The 19,912-nt window shown below is 40.5% G+C and overlaps 1 protein-coding gene across 5 annotated transcripts in view; it reads right to left on the bottom strand.

Moving 5' to 3' along the window:
- RORA (RAR related orphan receptor A) overlaps positions 1–19,912 on the bottom strand; it is a 734,689-nt gene that overhangs the window by 54,571 nt on the left and 660,206 nt on the right. For 2 of the 5 annotated variants that reach the window (XR_009453285.1, XM_059699569.1), the window contains exon 2: positions 4,322–4,735. The exons of 2 other annotated variants lie outside the window; for them this stretch is intronic. Coding sequence is in view for 2 of the 3 variants with exons in the window: in XM_059699569.1 (XP_059555552.1) it covers positions 4,322–4,580 (259 nt within the window). In the remaining variant the exon portion in view is untranslated. Of the gene's footprint in view, positions 1–4,321; positions 4,736–19,517; positions 19,582–19,912 lie in introns of those variants that run through there. One more of the 5 variants, XM_059699571.1, reaches the window with a different exon arrangement.

Raw genomic sequence — 19,912 nt, 5'->3', positions numbered from 1 at the left:
CCAACAGTAGACACATCTTTTTACAGCAAAATCCACCAGGTGCCATCTAGTCAGGGAGAAGTGGTGGGAAAAAGTGGAAGAGAAGCTCACCTGGCAACCAATTCGTCTATTTTCTCACATTTTGGTTTAGAAAGGGGAGCACCCTGAAGTGTTCTCATCATGTCTAGAGTGAAAGGTCAGGCAGAGTATTCACTGGAGTAGAGCACTCTGATCCAATACACCTGCTCCCTCCTTTTTTTGTCTTCTTAAAACACACACACAAAACAAAACAAACAAAAAAACACACCACAATGTTTACTACTACCAATCAAAGAGAATTCTTTTTAATACCACACCCTGTCAGTATAGAAGAGACAGGGCAACACAATGCTAACATGGTATTGATGGAGAAGAAAGTACTTTTTTCCCTTCAAGGTAAACAATGTCAATGGAATGTGCTAGGACAGATGTAAGCTGTTTCTTTCTCTTTCTCTCCCGCCCTCTCCCTTTCCATCTCTCTTTCGCTCATTATTTGTTTATTTCCCAAGAGAAAACATTCTCCATCAGTAAAACATTTTAGGACCTCAAGCTACATGGTCCGCAGCTACACTGTCTAAGGCAGGGGTCCTCAAACTTTTTAAACAGGGGGCCAGTTCACTGTCCCTCAGACCGTTGGAGGGCCGGACTATAGTTTTTAAAAAAAACTATGAACAAATTCCTATGCACACTGCACATATCTTATTTTGAAGTAAAAAAACAAAACGGGAACAAATATAATATTTGTATTTGCATGTGGCCCGCGGGCCGTAGTTTGAGGACCCCTGGTCTAAGGCATTATATGTCAAGGACCAAGTCCAAGGCCATCCCAAGGACATCAGGCGCAGAGAAGTAACTTCTGAAGCAGGGTCTGGCGGTAACACAGAAGCGTACTCAGCAGACAAGCGCCATCCTTGTGAGATGTCGGGGAGCCAGTGTCCAGAGCGGAGGCTGGAGTGAGGCCAATGCTCCAGGAAATTAACCCAACTAGTCATCATGAACTGCCCTTATTTTGCCTTCACAGCTATTCAAAGGGACCCAACGCAGTCACTGAAAGCAATTCCAAGAAATGGAGCTAAAAGAAAATTTTTTAAAGGCTTAGAAAAAATCATTTGAAGAAGTGTGCAGACTTCCAAACTGAAATTCTGAATGGGACAGGATTTTTTTTTTTTTTTTTTTGCAGGGGGAGGAGGGGTGCATAATCTTGGTATGTTTGTTTAAAAAGAAATCAGTCACACCTCAAACACATCCATCAATAATCAGAAAGATAGCTAACACCTGACAGGAATTATTCATTTAAAATATCCGTTAAAATATGTCACAAGAATAAGCTTGACTTGTCCTCACCCATCCCCACCCTCTAACATAAACAAATAGTCTTTCTATTGAAGCCAATTTCTTGTTCTTGGAATCAGCTTTTTGAATTGTCAGTTAGGCAAGATGAACTGATAACCTGACCATAAAATTTACCATTGTCAATAGCAAGTCAGGTAACTCTTACCAAAGAAATATTTCAAAATGTTTCTTGAGGGTGAATTCATCCATCTATGACACTGCAAGTCTTTCTCCTGTTCTGGGTCTGTTGAAGTGAATGGTACGCAAGAGGGACATTTCATTTGCCAATTAGATAGCACAGTCCATTTTAGAGTGAATCTATTCTTTTCTTTTCTTTCCTCCTTTCCTTTCTTTCTTGATTTTTGGACATTCCTAATCAAGTTCAAAGTACGTTTTCTTTGGATATAATTTTACAAATAGTCTTTGAGAACCTATATCAAAGTTCAAGTCACTTTGTAAACACAACATCATCAATGAAGCCGGGAGATCTTAGGTATAGTGATAGCAATGGTTTTAAAAGATCCGTGTGATTTTTATATTGTGTCATTCCAGGGACCTTCCTGAATGAAGCTTTAAGGAAGAGATTAACATGGAGAAAACCAGTCTTTGCAAGTGGCAATCAGGCTGCCTTTAGTCTAACCTGTGGGAGAGGCAAAGGGGCCGAGGAGACCTCAGTCCCACCTGATACCACTGTTTTCTACTCCTCATCCCTGTGGACTTCACCATGGGGAGCAAAAAGGATGATGTAGGAGAAAATTGAAAACCCTAAGAGCCAAGTATAATGAATATCTTAAACTAATGATGTATTTTATTTTATTTTTTAAAATATATTTTATTGATTTTTTATAGGGAAGAAGGGGGAGGGATAAAGAGTTAGAAGCATCAATGAGAGAGAAACATCGATCAGCTGCCTCCTGCACACCCCCTACTGGGGATGTGCCCACAACCAAGGTACATGCCCTTGACTGGAATTGAACCTGGGACCCTTGAGTCCACAGGCCGATGCTCTATCCACTGAGCCAAACTGGTTAGAGCCTAATGATGTATTTTAATATTCTAGGAATTTAAATTTGTATTAACTGTTATTTGAATTAATGTCTGGTGTGTGTATTGAGAGAGTGATTGCTGAATTGGGGGAAGTGAGTTACAAAGACTTCAGCAATGGGTATAAGTGGCCAGTGGGCCAAGGGGTGTGAGGTCCCGATGAGCAGATCTAAGATCTCCGAGGTTTCTCCAGAAAGGCTGCCGGCACTTCACGCCGGTGTGCTGCTCTTTCCCACCTACAGCAAAGCCCAGACAAGCCCTGGGAGAAAGGCACGGGGACCAGAAAATAAGCAGCAGTTCCTACATTCTTCAGTAACATCTCCCAAACCTTAAAAAGTGAAACTTTAAGAAAGCTCATTTTTGTATCTCCAAACAACCGAACTGTGAAATGGGATGAAATATTGATAGTTCCACATGACATTTCATGGGGAAAGCTTCTGTGTCACAACTACCAGCTCCACTGAATTCCCAGTGTGCCCTTGTCTTGACCCCCATGGCTGAGTGAGGTCTGCCCAGCCCAGAAACAGCGAAGTATGTGCTGACTGCTGTAAAAGCACGGAGCGGTCCCAGGACCAAACTCTGCTGCCTCTGAGTGACGTCTGAACTGGTGGCTGAAGTCAGAATTCTCCAGTGATTACCATAGATTATGACAACGGAAGTCACCATTCTGGGGTCCTTTTGGGCAGGAGTTTCCCTTTGGTTCTCCCTCCATTCAGCTGCCCTCACTCACTGTGTGCTGTACAATTTTGTTAGTCAGGGAGTAGTAATTCTGATCCAACCAGAAGCGTGTATGATCAGGAGTAGGGTGATCTAGACAATGGACGCCTACTGCTTGGGTGGAGGTGCTCCTGTGTTGCCTTTGAATGTCCTTTTTTTTGGTTTGTTTTTTTGTTAATCATCACCTCAGGATATTTTTTTCCATTGATTTTTAGAGACAGTGGAAGGGAGGGGGAGAAACAGAGAGAGAAACATCGATGTGAGACAGACACACTGACTGGTTGCCTCCCACACATGCCTGGACCAGGGCTGGGGATTGAACCTGCAACCCAGGTACGTGCCCTTGACCAGAATTGAACCCGAGACCCTTCAGTCTGTGGGCCAGCCGATGCTCTATCCACTGAGCCAAACTGGCTAGGACAAATGTCCTTTGTTTTTGTTATTGCTGTCATCTATCACGTTAATTTTCTGGAAGAAGAAAATTAACGGCCAATATTTTCTTCCAATAAAATCACTGGCATCAGTCTCTACCCCAAAATGAGGCTTGACCTTCAAAGTAGTGATGTCATTGCCACAAACTACTTTGAACCACTTCTTTGGCAACTGTTCTCCGTACCAATGAGATGAGAAAGACAAGTTTGTCACTTTATAGTCTTTTTTTTTTTTTTTAAGGAAAATTGCCTGGGCTGATTTCTTCTCTTACTATTAGCTATTGGTTGTTTTCAAAAATCGAATTCAGTTTTCCAGGAGAACAATGGCCACGATGGAAAATATTAAAACACTGCTAAAGGAGCTTAAAGTAGTTCCAGAAGAGGAATTGCATATGGGTTTTTGGCAGTGACTGTGAGCATTTTTGGCACAAGTATTTATTAGCCTCCCCAGTTGAGTGCCTTGAAGGAGCAATGTTCATGTGGGAGCATACCTCCCAGTACATTTGTTAAAATAAAATCAGCTTCATTACCTAATAATGTATATGACTTTGGGAGGAAACTCGGAGCCTCATATTTTATTTCTCCTCACCATACCGTTCAATTAGAGTGGGCTTCATGGAAATTCTGATTCCACTGCCATCGCTGCTGCACTCAAGTATGCTTTCTGATGTCATGCTCTGAAATAAACGAAGTTGTTTGCTACAACTACCTACACACAAATTAGAAAATTATATGACAAGGCGTTTAATACAGCCTGCAGCTGGGACACAGGTTATTACCGAAAGTCGTTGTCGGCATGGTTTCTGGTTTTGCAGTAAAAGAAGATGACTTGAAAGGACTCAGTGGTTTTGATGCTCTTCTGGAATGAAAACATTCAGTGAGTGCAGAGCATCGGGCTGTCATTAATGTCAGCCATGCGAAAACACTGTCTCCAAGAACACTACCGTCATTTCCCTGCCGAGACCAGGACTTTCCACTCTCCGGCATTTCGGGCACTGGGCTGGTACTTTCCCTAAAGAGAACCTTTGGGCGATCCATTCTGGGTACTCCAACACATAGAACACTTTTCAGTTCATAGGTGGCCTGAGGTTGCCAAAGTCATCCAATAATTTTGACAGGAAGATGTGTTCCTTTCTGAGAAATATTGAGAGTGAAGGATGAAATCCTCAAACTTCGGAAGAAAAGTATAAATACTAAATTTAAAGGCACAAAATGTTGGTTCAAAATAATGTGGTGGACAAAAGTATACAACTATCGGAGTAGCTTTATATTACTTCCCTTGAACTTCCTGATATGTACAGTTTAGCATAGTCTTATTGATAAAGTAGACAAATTTCTGGTATTCTTGATATGTCTGATGCTGTGTAACACCTTTTATGTACTGTGTCTGTTGCCTGATTATGTTGTAAACAAGCAACAAAACACCATGCTTCATCCCAAAGTTATGAGGGTTGTAGAATGAAGCGCGCTGTGTGGGTGGAGTTAATGGTACAACATTAAACAACAGAGTTGCCCTGTATTTTCTAGCTCTGCAATCAACTGGTCCACAAGAGAGAAGAAAATAAAGCTGTTTTCTGAGGTAGGGAGTAAGCATTAGGAAGTGGTATTTGCTATCATATCACCAGGGTACTTTGTTGTTCCTGTTATTTTCCTCCCCCCATTCATGGTCCATGAATTAATTTAAGAAACAAACAAGGCATTCGGGAATAGGCTAAATATAAAACAGTATTTGCTCTACTCTTTGGTTTCAAACACTCTAAGAGAAAGATAACATTTTTTTTTTTAAATCTCACTCAAGGATATGCTTTTATTGATTTTTTTTTTAAGAGAGAGAAAGATCGATTTGTTGTACCCCATATGCGCCCTGACTGAGGACCAAACCTGCAACCTAGGTAAGTGCCCTGATTGGGAATTGAACCTGCATGTAACCTTTTGATATACAGAAGGATGCTCCAACCAACTGAGCCACTCAATCAGGGGAATACCAAATTTTGGATAAGAAAATATTTTGTAATTTCCCAGGATGTCACATGTTTGTCATACTTGCTGTAGTGGTAGTATGGCATTTTTAATATTACATTTTTATTGCAATGATTTTTAAATCTCCAAGTTGAGTTCTCACAAAGAGATTGCCTGAGTTGGGGAGGGTGGGACATCTGGTGATACACTTATGGTGATCTTTTAATTTCACTTATGTTCTATGTTTTCAAATTATAAACTGAAAATGCAATGTCACTTTCCATTCTCTCCTATCTCATCTTTAATATAAAAAACAAAAAAATAAAATTCTATTTTATTATTTGTTTGTGAAGTAGCCACAAGTAAGATTCCAGGGTTTCTTCATAAGTGTATATTTTTCCCCAGCCACCAATTAAATCACAAAGACAATGCAGCTCATTTCATAAAACAAAATATAAGGATTTTTGAAACTAAATGGCCCAAGGACATACTTGCTTATATTTGAGCTGCTTTTGACCCAGTAAAAATACAGGAGAGGAACACCTAAGACTTGAAGTCTTGATGGGAATTTTAATGTTTTAAGTTGTTCACACCCAACCCCAAACATAGTCATTTAATAAAATAAAGTTTAAAGTCATAAAACTTATAATCTAGGTATCAATGATTTCCCCCTACACAGTATTCAACAAAAATACATTAAGAAACTTTGCTACAGAATGGTATCTGGAAAATATCAACAGAAATGTTATCAATGATCAATCCTTCTCCCTTATACATTAAGGAGATTAAAACTATTGTCACCATACAATAAGCTTTCATTGGGAAAAAATTTAATCTTTCTTAATGTTGTTTGTTTTCCTCAAGGGCAGTCGGAAAAAAAATGAAAATGTGACTCAAAGGAGATGAAGAAGTCTAAATAATGCTACCTTAATTCTGAAATAATAAAAGTTCAAGCAATGAATGGCTGAATTCACACCTCAAATTACACCAAATACAGGCTTATAAAAATAAGTTTTCGTTTGTGTGAAATCATGACCACACTTAGAGAAAACAAAAGAAGCATTTTGCAGAACTGTGCTGGCTTTGCTGCTCTTTCTGCTAATTTAGATTGTGCAAAAGATTCATTGTGTGGACCACTTGCTCTTTGTCACACTCAGGCAACACCTTTAGAGGCAGACGAGAGAGTTATGCAGTAAGCAGTCCCTTTTCATCATTTAGATTTCTGCAAGGAGATTTCACATGATTCCATAAATGAAATAACTTAAGTAATAACTATAGCTCTGCAGGGAATATGCAACACATTAATATACCCAGGCAGAAGAGATCTATACATATTTACTTTCAGCATTTGGAAATGGCTGGTGAGAGTGATTCAGTGCCCTAGCCTGTTGTCTTGATCATCTCATGCCTTTTAAGCAAAAGGAAATGTATACTGCATAATGGCTTTACCACTCTGACCTCAATGTGGAGTAAAATGACAGATAACAAGAAGTAGAAGCTGGTCACTTACACAAGAAAATGATTTGGATGCTTTGGCTCATTCTGGTCTCTGCTGAGTTACCCACATCCTTGTCAGCAGATGTGGCTGACAGTTAAAACCTGCTATTTCGAAGGCTTAAGATATTAAACACAATTTGGGCGTATGAAGAGTCACTTTTTCATTTCATAAGCAATCGCAATGCGAGTCCATTGCCCACACTAGTTCTCCCCAGGAAGGGAAGTTGAACCATCTACTGCCTTGCAATGAGCCTTGCTGGCCTTCTTCCTCCTCCGAAGCTCCTTAGCTTTAGACAATCATGGCTTTTGTTTTGTTTAGCATGCCCTAAAGAGCTAAATGACCCTTTCAAATCACAGATTTCTGACCCTTAAGGACCTCTGAGATGACTCAAGCAGACCCCTCTTTTTTTTTTTTTTTTTTTTTTTTTTAGCAACTGAGGCTCTGGGAGCTAAAGTGATTGTTTTGAGATTACCTAGCTGGGGTGAAACCCAGGAGCGGCCACCACCCACATGGCTCATTCTCCTGCCATCTTCCCAACATACCAGCTCTCCCATTTCACAGATGGAACAGTAGAACCAGGGTCAACAGAAATCACTCACTTGAGAGAAGTGGGAAGAGGTTAGTTTATTAGGGTGGCTGGCTGATGCCTTGGCTGGCTGACGCCTTGGCAGCTGGGGGGTGGGGGGGCTGACCTTGAGGACAGCAAGTGGGATAGTTTATGGTTCACATTAGGAGAGGCAGTACCCTTTGGTGTCACAGACAGAATGCTGGGCAACTAAGGGCGAAGAGAGGTCCCAGCAGATCAGAAAAATGATGGGAGAACCACGCAGGAAGATTACCCTGGAATGAACCTGTGTCCACTTGACATTTCCCTGGTCTCAGACCTAGCCACGTGCACTTCAGCCATATTTAGAGCTACAGAAGCTTAACTTGCTTCTTAAGTTAAATTCTCCCTTAATAGTACCCATCAGTAGATGAATGGATTAGAAAACTGTGGTACATCTACACGATGGAATACTATGCTGCTCTAAAAAGGAAGGAACTCTTACCATTTGCAACGGCATGGAAGGAACTGGAGAACATTATGTTAAGTGAAATAAGCCAGTCAATGAAGGAAAAATACCACATGATCTCACTCATTCATGGATAATAGAGACCATTATAAACTTTTGAACAATAGTAGATACAGAGGCAGAGCTGCCTCAAACAGATTGTCAAACTGCAGCGGGAAGGCCGGGGAGGGTGGGGGTGCAGGAGGTAGGGGGGTAAGAGATCAACCAAAGGACTTGTATGCATGCATATAAGCATAACCAATGGACATAAGACACCGGGGGATAGGGGAGGCTAGGGGACTGTCTAGGGCGGGGGGGAAAAATGGACACATATGTAATACCCTTTGTAATACTTTAAGCAATAAAAAAAAAATAAATAAAATAAAAATAAATTCTCCCTTAATATTTGTCTTAGGGTCCACAGAAATCAAACACTAGAGGCATTCCTAGTCCTCTCTTCCCAAGTCGTTTGCTAGTATAACAACTGAATTCATTTTTCAGAGCATTTCTCATTTCCTGGAATGCTATGTAACTACCAGCCCTCTCCACATGTTTAGAATGGAAGGTCTATGGAGCAGGGGCCTGTCTTTCTCAATCTCTATTCCCAGTGCCTAGCTCGGTGACTGACATACAGCAGGTGCTCCAAAGAAGTGGGTTAGGGGATCCTATCACCTGCTTATAGCATGTACTAGTTAATCCCTATCACCCTAGAGCAGCGGTTCTCAACCTGTGGGTCGAGACCCCTTTGGGGGTTGAACGGCCCTTTCACAGGGGTCACCTAAATACATCCTGCATATCAGATATTTACATTACGATTCATAACAGTAGCAAAATTACAGTTATGAAGTAGCAACGAAAATAATTTTATGGTTGGGGGTCACCACAACATGAGGAGCTGTATTAAAGGGTCGCGGCATTAGGAAGGTTGAGAACCACTGCCCTAGAGGGAATGAAAGGGTTGTTAAAGCTATCCTAGACAGCCCTAAGCAAGTTTTTCTCCCAGTATGGAAACTCTGCGGCAAGAACCAAAATAACTTAAAGGATTCCTAATTTATCATAAAATGAAACAAACAAATAATAAGACCAGTGGGGGCAAGCATTCTTTTCTGAACCACTTTTATGAGAACCTACAACCCAAAGATGCCAAAGGAATTCACAGGATTAGGAAAAAAAGGCCATGGGAGCTGAGGGAGGGGGAAGGGACACGCTCATGGAGAGAAAGATGGTAACTACTCTTCTGACATCAAGGGCTAGCCCAAAAGTAGTCCTCACATGGGCGCCCTGTGTGTGCTTAGATGTCAGGAGTAGCTTTAGAGATAGACAGATGGGAGCCTAAATGTTAAGTCGGCCACTTATTAGCTCAGAGATCATGGGCAAGTTATTTAACCTCTCCAGTCTATGATTTTCTAATCTGTACCATGGAGATAAGAGTAATTATTCCACAGGGTGTTATGAGGCTCAAATGCAAGAATACATCTAAGCAACTAGCTCAGTGCCTGGCACACAATGGTAGCCGCTATTGCTATTATTATTAAATGAGCTATTGGTATTTTGACTTGATCTCAGATAATACTCAACAATCAAAGTTAATCTCCATCTGCTTTTCTGAACCAGAAATGACTGCTTTATCCTGGGATTATGTATAAGGTCAAGGTAGCAAGTGGGTGTCAGCTCATTTCCTAATTCAGATGGGTTTCCAGTGGATGTTTGGGATACTGGTTGAGATGCACTGTGCTGAAATTGATTTTGACATCTGCCAAGGGTGTGTGGCCAGGCTTGCTGGTTCTAATATTAGAATTGGTAAGCCTCTGCTAGTGTCACTGAGCCTAACAGCTAAGTTAATATTATATAACAAAGCATAAAGAAATGGAAAGAATGGGCTAAGAGTCAAGTGGCCTGGGCTCTAATTCTAGCTCTGGAGCTAATATTGATTTGCCAATATTGATTTTGAAAATGTAAGTAAATACATAGGGGAGGGCACTTGGCCTACAGGACGTCCTTGATGGTTATTTGTTGAGATCATCTGAAAGAAGAATAAAAGCCCAAGACTATCATACAGAAGTGTAATAGTTAAATATTTCCTGCCCTCATTCAAAAGTTTGACTCTTCCGATCAATGAGGAATATTTGTGAAAGGAGAAAAAAGCTTACAATATTTTTGGCACTAAAAAAAAAAATCAGCTAATGCTTAGGGTTGCTCCAAGAAAGACAAGACTGTTGAGAATATGGCAGCTCTTTAATAACCAAGGCACCATTTAAAAATAGCTGGAATTAATTACAGAGCTAATGACCCATTGAAAGGCTTATTTAAATACCAAAGCCAGCACTGAACAATCATGGAAAATATGGCTTAAGAGGGTTTTCGAGAGCAGAAACCAGGAACAGCAGTTGAAACAAAAAAACACATTATCCTAGAACACTAGCTACTTTGGTGAGAAACATTCAGGATGTGAAAATCCCCGGGGAGTTCTCATACTGGGTAAGAGAAGCCACCAGGATCGACAGAAAGACAAGGAGATGACACATAGGGTCACAGTCACCTGCTTGGAAAAGAAGGGCCTCTATTCAGCATTCACGGGAGAGGGGAGCCCTTCCCAATCAGCCGCCCCCATCACCCAGGCTTTCTTCGCCCCTCCCACCCTGTTTTTCGGACACACCTGTCCATTTTTAATGTGCCATACGCTAACATGAAAACCTCCACAGAGAGGAAAATCTATGTTTCAATAAGTCTCTGTAGCTATTTTAGAGCTGCATTATCTCCACGCGTTTCCTGTGTCTCGGTCCTCTGTGCCCCACAGCCACACCATCACAAGCCAAAGCGGAGGTGATAAGCTTCTTCGGCTTGCCCTACTTGCCAGGCAAAAGTGATACCACTGCAGTTCTCAGCTTCTCTCTGTACCAAGATGGCCTTTCTGGACACCAGTACCCTGGGAGCACACCGGGTGGCCAGAGCTGGAATAGTTTCATTACTTCCTTCATGCCCATTTATTAAATGCATTACTCTTACCCTTATTGACTCTATAGCCCAGACATGCCTTGCAGTTGCTTTGCTAAGTGAAAAGTGTAATAGAATCAAAAGGTTCCAAAGCCCTTGAGATCTCAATGTGGGGATGTGGGGGCGGGAGCGAGGAACTCTTGACGTATATTGGTTTCAAGGAGCAAATATAAATTTGAGTATAAATGGCTGCTCACAATAATGCTTTTAAACCAGCAATTATTTATACTGTACTACTCGAGGAACCCTGTAATTATTCCGAAAGCACTTGCCAACGTCTACCCTGTGTCATAATTGCCAACACAGGCTTGTTCAAAAGACTCCGTGGCTATGTTAAAATTCTGTTTGGTGTTAGGTTACTGTTTGAAACACGAAGTGATTGCACCATGTTGCGATAGTGAAGCAGAATGGGGTCAATGAGGGAAAAAGAAATTATAGTCACAGGTGGGAAGAGAAGGACAGTGGTGGTTGGGAGGACACTCATATTGCTTGAAATTTTTTTCTACTTCCTTTCTAAGAAATACTGTCATATTTTGAGCACAATGACTTTAAGGAAACTTTTAAGAGATGCTTTAAGTGGTAGTTATTTGAAAGAAGAATGATAAGCCACTTCTCCCTCTTCCCCACTCCCACCTGCCCAGAAAATATCTTTCCACTTCCGGCCTTTACTCCTGGTACTCGTAAGTGAATCTGTGATTGTGGAACCACAGCTTACACATCTTGAAACAGCCATCTGTGGAAGTCACAACTTTGTTGACCTATTTTCTGCTACTTCTTTCTGTTACACGAATCTCTTCTACTTGAAACCGTGGCCCTCTACTTCCTAATGAAGAACAGACAGCAGAGGGAGTTCATGTATCTGTAATGAAAGCTTTGGGGGTGCCTGGCATTTCAAGTCTGTGCTTAGGAAAAAAACGGGATGCACCCTATGTGTGTGAGTCTCTCTTATCTTGATGTCAAGCTCTCTTTCCATATAGACCCACTCAATTGTGGATGAGGGGCTCTCGGTTCCCTATCCACCCCCAAATGAAATCTACTCTCAAAACTGAAGGTGCTGTGGATAGTTCCATAAATAGAAACAGGGAGGAGGAAAATCTGGCCTAAGCGACAACTTCTGAATTTAAATCATTTCTCTCCTCCCATGCCCCCTCTCTTTTATGAGCAGATCATGAAAAAGCAGAGAAGGCCGTTATCTGAAAATAAGTTTTATATTACTCATGTAAATATTTTAGGGGAATGTTTTTCCTGCTCTGAGTGTCCAGGCTATCTCTTCTCAGGTCTGCTTGTTCTGCAGGTGACGATGTTGCCATTGACTGCTCCCCACACTTCTGGGAAGGTGTGGTAGGCGAACATGCATGTGTGTCAGCAGCCAAAGTCAGCATCCCATGACATCCACTGGGCACAAATGGGGTCCTCTAAGCTGAAAGTTCATGGCTTCCCCTTTCTCATCATTTCAGGTTCCACTGGATACACCATCTTTAAGTCAAACCTCACTTCCTCCTCAGAGCCTTCTAAAATGAAGAAACCTTGCAAATGACAATAGATGCTGCCCTTCACCATTCATGTATCCAGTTTGAACTTCCTTATCTTCCTTTTGTGAATACATTGCCTACCCCCTTTCCCTCCAGGAACATTTGTTTGTTCTCCCCAATTCAATGATAAATGAGAAGGAAGAGACTTATTGAAGCATATATTCCTACATCATCCCCAAATGTTTGAATCTCCCCAAATGTTTGAATCTCTCCAAATGCTTGAACTGCAATATGTACCCAATAAATATTCTTTAAATAGCGAACTCTTACTCTCTGATTTATCCCACCGTCATTGGATATGTGTTATTCTCTATTACTCTAAAGAAATTTCTTCTCCTACTCTTTCTGGCAGCAACAATTTTCTACTACCTGTATTCTTTTTGCCTAGTACTCAGATTCTGTGAAGGTTGAACTTCAAGTTGCTTTGGAAGAATCTGCATTAATGCTCTGCAAAATTAACTCACTTTCTTAAGACCTCAACTGTTACAGTTACCTGGGAACTAGAGAGCAAGGGCTTTCTGGACTAGAAGAGGATGCATAAGATGACACATGGTTTGGCCTTTACTTGGAAGGAGCAGGAATCACAGAGGTCATGATTACGTGGAGGGGCCAGGGTAGTGAACAGTGTGTTTTGGCTAAGTTACTTTGTACTGCTATGTAATGAGATATAAGCTCAGCCTTGCTTGAGTTTAAATCTCCAGAGTCAACTGTTACAAATTCTGGGATGGGAGGATAAACAGGAAATTCTGTCCTCCCTCCTCTAGTCTGTCAGGGTTCATCAGGAGCACCATTCCCTAGGGCTACAAAAGAAACATCTTGCAAATTGGAAACAAATATAAGTTATTTTCTAGATAGTTCTCTCAACAAATTTGATGAAGTAAATTCTCCTAACTTCAGAAACCTTTGTGAGCATTATGTTTTTAGAGTATCACCAGAGCAAAGAGCAGGAATCTGAGCCGATTAGAGCCTTAGTAAGTAATTTGGGACAGCTGAATTTTCAAATAGCTCAAATTTTATCCAAGCAAGCAGATCAAAACAAAGGAGGTAATATCATAAGTATATTTTATGAAATATTTCTAAAATCATGACATTTATTTTTTCTCTGAGAGCATTCTGAACATAATTGACTTTCCTGATGATGAAGTGTTATTATAAAATATTTAAAACTTTATCAGAAATTTACCCCAAAAGCACAAGATTATTATATATGCTGTAATACTCTGAGGGCCTTCTAAGATTTAGATGACATTTTGCCCCCAAACTAAATGTCCATTATGTTGATTTTTTAAATAGTTTTTTCCCCCTTTTATGAGTTCCATCTGTAGTCATATGCTCGATCTAATGAGGGCCTCTTTATTTATAACTAATATTTCATCTTAGAATTAGCCATGTGCTTGGAACCTAACCAGATAACCAAAATTTGTCAGAGGACCTGTGTAAAAACCATTTTAAGTAGGATACATTGGGTCTACAGGGATTTCCTTTGAGTCAAGGGCACCAGCTTGAACTTTGGGACTCTATTTTGGCAGCCAAAGGCCTATCTGCTTACTTCCTAAGTTCTCAGATATTCCCTGATAGAAGAGGTTACAAGAAGATAGATTCATCCTGGGTAAAGTATTGCTGGATTAGGAAGGTGCAAATGGTGACTAATCACCCAGAGGGTAAGACAATCACCTTTCTGTTATTTGCATTATGGTCTTTGGTAATTTTCCAAAGCTTGTTCAGTTTGAGAAAGTTTCTTGATCTTTTCTCAATGTCATCATGTACATATGTTGTAAGGAATGGCTAATTGATTTAATATGACTTAAACGAATTTTATGCTCCCCCCCCCCTAAATATTCCAAGCCAAATATGTATCCTTTCTAAATTCTGGCTACTTTTTGTTTTCTTTATTATACATAGTCAAAAATTACTATAGTTGCTCTTTCTGAAGGAAGCTACTTGAGTTATAACAAGCAGTTTGTGAATAATTTGAATTTGTAGTTTTAGTTCATTTTTGGACCATGTCAACTAACCATTTGTATTCTATATTGGGCAAAGCAAAAACGTTTATCAGAACAAGTATTTATTCTGTTCCCTATGAGACTGCATTAAATTTCAATCTCTCTAGAGAATTTGACTGACTTCTTCAGGCAGTTTAGGTTGAAAATTATCATTCAGCCACAGAATGTAGTCTGGTTATATGTTAAAATGTATGTCACTTTGAAAAACACTGAGAACATCAAGATTGCAACTAAACTACAGCACAACCATCAAGAACCACCTGAAAGCTGAACAGAAGTCCTACAACTAAGGATATAAAGAAGAAGCCACATGAAGATTGGCAGGATGGCTGGAGACATGGAACAGTCTGTTCCCACACCCACATGTGGCAGATAAAAGTCAGAAGGGATATCTTGGCTGCGGAGGTCCCCTGAGAAGTGAGGAGTCTCAGCCCCACCAGCCCAGGGTTCCAGTGCCAGGGAGATAATTCCCCTTAAATTCTGGTTGTAAAAACCAGTAGCGATTGTGGCTGAGTTAGATGGAGGGCTTCTGGAGTCCCAGGCAGTTCCTCTTGAAGAGCCCATGCACCAACTTACTTGGACTCACTCCCTCTGAGATCCAGTGCTGGGGCAGCAGCCAGAAAGATACCAGGGATATATGGGGAGAAACTGAATTGTTTGGCATCAACACGAGAGCTGGAGGGGCAGTTTTCTCCAAGACAAAAGTGCTGGCAGAGGTCACTGTTCCTTTTCTGAGACCTCCCCTACAGAACCAGCAGGTGGGCACCATATTTGAGTCTCTATCAACCAGGCTCACAGTGTTCATCCCACCCTGGTGATCTCCTGAGACCCCATCCTACCCAGCTGTTTCCAGTGGCTCATGCTTCAGACTTTCCTAAAATCTCTAAAAAAACCCAGCATCTGGTCTTAGCATGCCCTGTACCTCTCACTAAGTGGCCACAGACCCGGCATTAGCAGCAGTTAGCCATCATTTGTAGTTTGGCCTCTCCCGGGTGCTTCAAAGCCCAGCAAAAATATCAGCCATCCTCATATAGCTTTGTAGCTCATGCTGATAGCCCTGGGCAGAACACAGGTGGTGGCTGACCTTGTCCTTCACCTCCTGGGAGGCTCAAGAGCTAGCACACTCAGTGGACAGTTTCAGACCATGTCCAAGTACCACCTAACAATCTCCACAAGTGACATACTCAAGGGGTGAACTCAGCTGGCACCAGAGCCCACTGAAATTAAGTCCTACTTTGTGGGATGGGCCCCTGCACAGCTGGTCTTCCATGGTGGTCACAGCCAGTCCTTGCAACCAATCAGCCTGGGAGTAAATCCCTCCCATTGGCTTGTCAATAGCAATCAAGGCTCAACTACAATAGGAAGGTGTACACTGTCCACATGGTGGGGGTGGGAGGAGAACATACCTGGAGTGCCCAATTCAGGTGCATGGGGAGGCTGAGCCATTGTCCCTATAGGACACCTACTATATTATGCCACTCTACCAAACCCAGGAGACATAGCAGCTTTACCTAGTACACAGAAACAAACATAGGGAAGCTTCCAAAATGAGGAGACAAAGAAACAATTTCAAAGTGAAAGAACAAGAAATAAATGAATTAGAGGCAAGCACTCTAACAGATACAGAGTTCAAAACAAAAATTATGAAGATACTCAAGGAACTTAGTGAGCACTTCTACAGCATAAAAAAGGAATAGATACCATAAAAAAGAAGCAGTCAGGAACGAAAGATACACTAACTGAAATGAAGAATAATTTACAGGGGAATCAACAGTAGAGAAAATGAAGTCGAGAATCAAATCAGTAATTTGGGATACAAGGAAGCAAAAAATACCCAATCAGAACAAAAAATAGAACAAATAATTTTAAAAATGAGGATAGTTATTTCTGGGATAACTTCAAGTGTACCAACATTTACATCCTGGGTGTGCCAGAAAGAGAAGAGAGAAAGAACTTGCAAACCTACTTGAAAAAATAATGACACAAAATTTACCTAACCTGGTGAAGGAAATAAACATATAAGTCTAGAAAAATGCAGAATCCCAAACAAGATGAACCCAAAGGGACCCATACCAAGACTCATCATAACTAAAATGTCAAAGGTTAAAGACAAAGAGAGAATCTTAAAAGCAGCAAGAGAAAAGCAGTTAGTCACCTACAAGGGAGCTCCCATAAGATTGTCAGTTGATTTCTCAACAAAAGCTTTGCAGGCCAGAAGGGAGTGGCAAGAAATATTCAAAGTGATGAAAAAAAGGACCTACAACCAAGTTTACTCTACCCAGCAAAGCTATCATTTAGAATTGAAGGACATATAAAGAGCTTCCCAGACAAGAAAAAGCTAAAGGAGTTCATTACCACCAAACTAGTATTACATGCAATGTTAAAGGGTTTTCCTTAAGAATAAAAAAAAAGATAAAAATATAAACAATAAAATGGCAATAAATACATATCTATCAACAATTGAATCTAAAAAACAAAATAAACAAACAAGCAGATCAGAAACATAGTTATAAACACAGAGAACATTTTGATGACTGCCAGATGGGAGGGGAGTTTGGGAGATGGGTAAAAAAGGTGAAGGGATTGAAAAATACAAATTAGTAGTTATGGGAATGTAAAGTACAGCATAGGAATATAGTCAATAATATTCAAATAACAATGTATGGTGTCATACGGGTACAAGATTCATTGGGATGATCATTTAGTAAGTTATGTAATGTCTAATCACTGGGGTGTTACTTGAAACTAATATAATATTGTATGTCAACTGTAATTGAAAAGTAAAAAATGATTTGAAAAAAACAGGGAGTAACAAGGGTGGTTTTCTAATTTTTTTTTTCTTTTTTAATTGCTTCTTTTTGTTTTGTTTATTTTTGTTTTCAAGAGTGCTTTCTGAAATAGTCAAATTCATGTGATATAACCAGGGTCAGCTTGCCCCTGTCACACCCTTGATAGTTTATTAACACAGGAACTGAGCTGCCATTCCATTTTTGTTATGTTTATGCTTAATAACTATATTCAAGTGGTGATCCTCCCTCTAATGTGGCTGCTTGGGCAATCTGTCAATCTGCCCTTAGCAGTAGCTGCTAATATTTAGCTGTAATTTTAGGCTAAAAATTGTTTTCTATTTAAAAGTTACACAGGCTTACTGAACAAAATTTAAAAAAATATAGAAAAAAAATGTATTCACAGCCTTTACTCCAGAAGATAATCAAGGCTTTAGTAAAGTACACCTCTGTGTACACACACATACACACATGAGCACACACATGATGTTTTAAACTACGTCTTTCTATACATGGTGAGTTTTATGTTGTTTTTTAGTATTAGGAAATACACACTAATTATAAATAACTGAGACATAATTATAGTTGTTATGATAAGAAAATGTTAAACTCTTTACTTTGAAATGAATGCAAGAATTTTACCCAGTGTTGTAGATCCAGGAAAACTTGAGGAAGATCTTTCAAACACAAGATGGTTCCCAAGGTTTTGGATGCCCTTCCATAATGTAATAGATTCCAAATTGTAAAATACCAATGCAATTAAAAATTTATTTATTGATTTGAGAGAGAGAGAGAGGATCGGAGGGAGACACACATACACACACACAAAAGGAGGGAGGAAGGAAAGGAGGGGGGAGGGAGAGGGAGAGAGAGAGGGAGGGAGGGAGAGAGAGAGAGAGAGAGAGAGAGAGAGAGAGAGAGAGAGAAAGAAACAGACATGGCTTTGTTGTTCCACTTATTTATGCATTCATTGGTTGATCTTATATGTGCCCTGACTGGGGATTGAACCACAACCTTGGCATATCGAGATGATACTCTAATCAACTCAGCTACCTGGCTAGGGCCAATGCACTTGTAAAAGGGTCAGACAAAACAGGAGAAAAATAAATGTCAATCCAAAACTGTATCTGTAGAAGTTGAAATGCTCCCAAAGTGAGCAGAGTCAGTCTACCAAAGCAAAACCAAAATGAGGTGAATATTCAAGTATTCAGACAAAAATGCCTGTTACTAAAGCAAACCACAAATATTTGCTTAGCATCTACCATGTCCAAGATCCTGATTATGCAAATACTAGGAGTGCCGGACAACTGCCCAGTCTTTTACTAGTATGCTTCTTTGTCTAACTAGATACACCTGCAGTTTTCCACATGGGATTCCACTTTTTGGTTTTGGCTGAAGTGTGCATTTATACTGATGGATAGAGGATATTAAACAGGCTCTTAACTGGAAGGTATCTCACTTGACTTCAACATGAAGTCTATCTTGTGAGATTGATTAGGGAAACTTAGGATATTTTAACCCATATGTATATATTATCGACTACTGCAGTGGTCAAAACCACTTAGGATTCCTGTCTGCCACTTATGTAGATCTTAGAAAAAATTTCCTTGAACCTCAGTTTCTTCATGGGTAGCACAGAGGTCTTACCAATAACCTCACCTCATGGTATTCTAAAAACAAAATGAGATAGTACAGTGTTCAGGGGAGAGAGGACTCTCAGTAAATGACAGCTCTTATTGTACACCTGAAAGAGGCTACTCAGAAACTGACTCCCTCATTGAACTATGGGATGAGATGAGAATGAGGTTCAAAACATGGCTTTTCTTGTGTGGCTACATCACGGACATTGTTTATCAGAGGATACAAGCTCTAGTTCACTGCGGTTCATTCTTAGTGGTCACTGGAAAATTTGTGCCAATACAAGTACACACACAGGTAACAATGGCCTACGTGTGACCTGAACAGAAACATGGCACTCAGTATTGGATGAAGCATTCTCATAGTCTGCCTTGGGCCTGGATCCAACTCTCACTTTGTCCTCTCGCATGTGGGCCTCCTAACCTGAGCATGCGTGTCACCACACACTCTCCTATAGCCTGTGAATTAATGTCCAAACAATGAATTGAACATCTGAGAAATACACATGCTTACAAGGGGTATACCGCACAGCTGTGGAGACATGGTTGAGAGGCTCAATCATGACTGCCACTGCTGTGTGATCTTGAAGTCACTTAACCTCCCTGACTCTTGGTTCCCCTCACCTGTAAAGGGAGATAACAACAGTTCTACTTACAGAGTTGCTAAAAGTTAAATGTGACCATGCACTTTGACTGTTTAGCCCAGTGCCTGGCATATAAAGAAGATTCACTAAATGTCAGCTTGTGTTATTATTGTTGCTGAGAAAGTCAACACACCCCCTTGAACAACCGTTCAAACACTTAAAGAAAATGAATTGTCCTTGGACTCAGGCCAGGTATTTGAAAGGGTTTATAAATGTCACTCATCTCCTGGCCTAAAAAACAAAAGTTAATTCTAATACAAGTATC

Source organism: Myotis daubentonii, chromosome 1, assembly GCF_963259705.1.
Source record: "Myotis daubentonii chromosome 1, mMyoDau2.1, whole genome shotgun sequence".
NCBI lineage: Eukaryota > Metazoa > Chordata > Mammalia > Chiroptera > Vespertilionidae > Myotis > Myotis daubentonii.
This window is presented reverse-complemented; position numbering and strand designations above follow the sequence as displayed.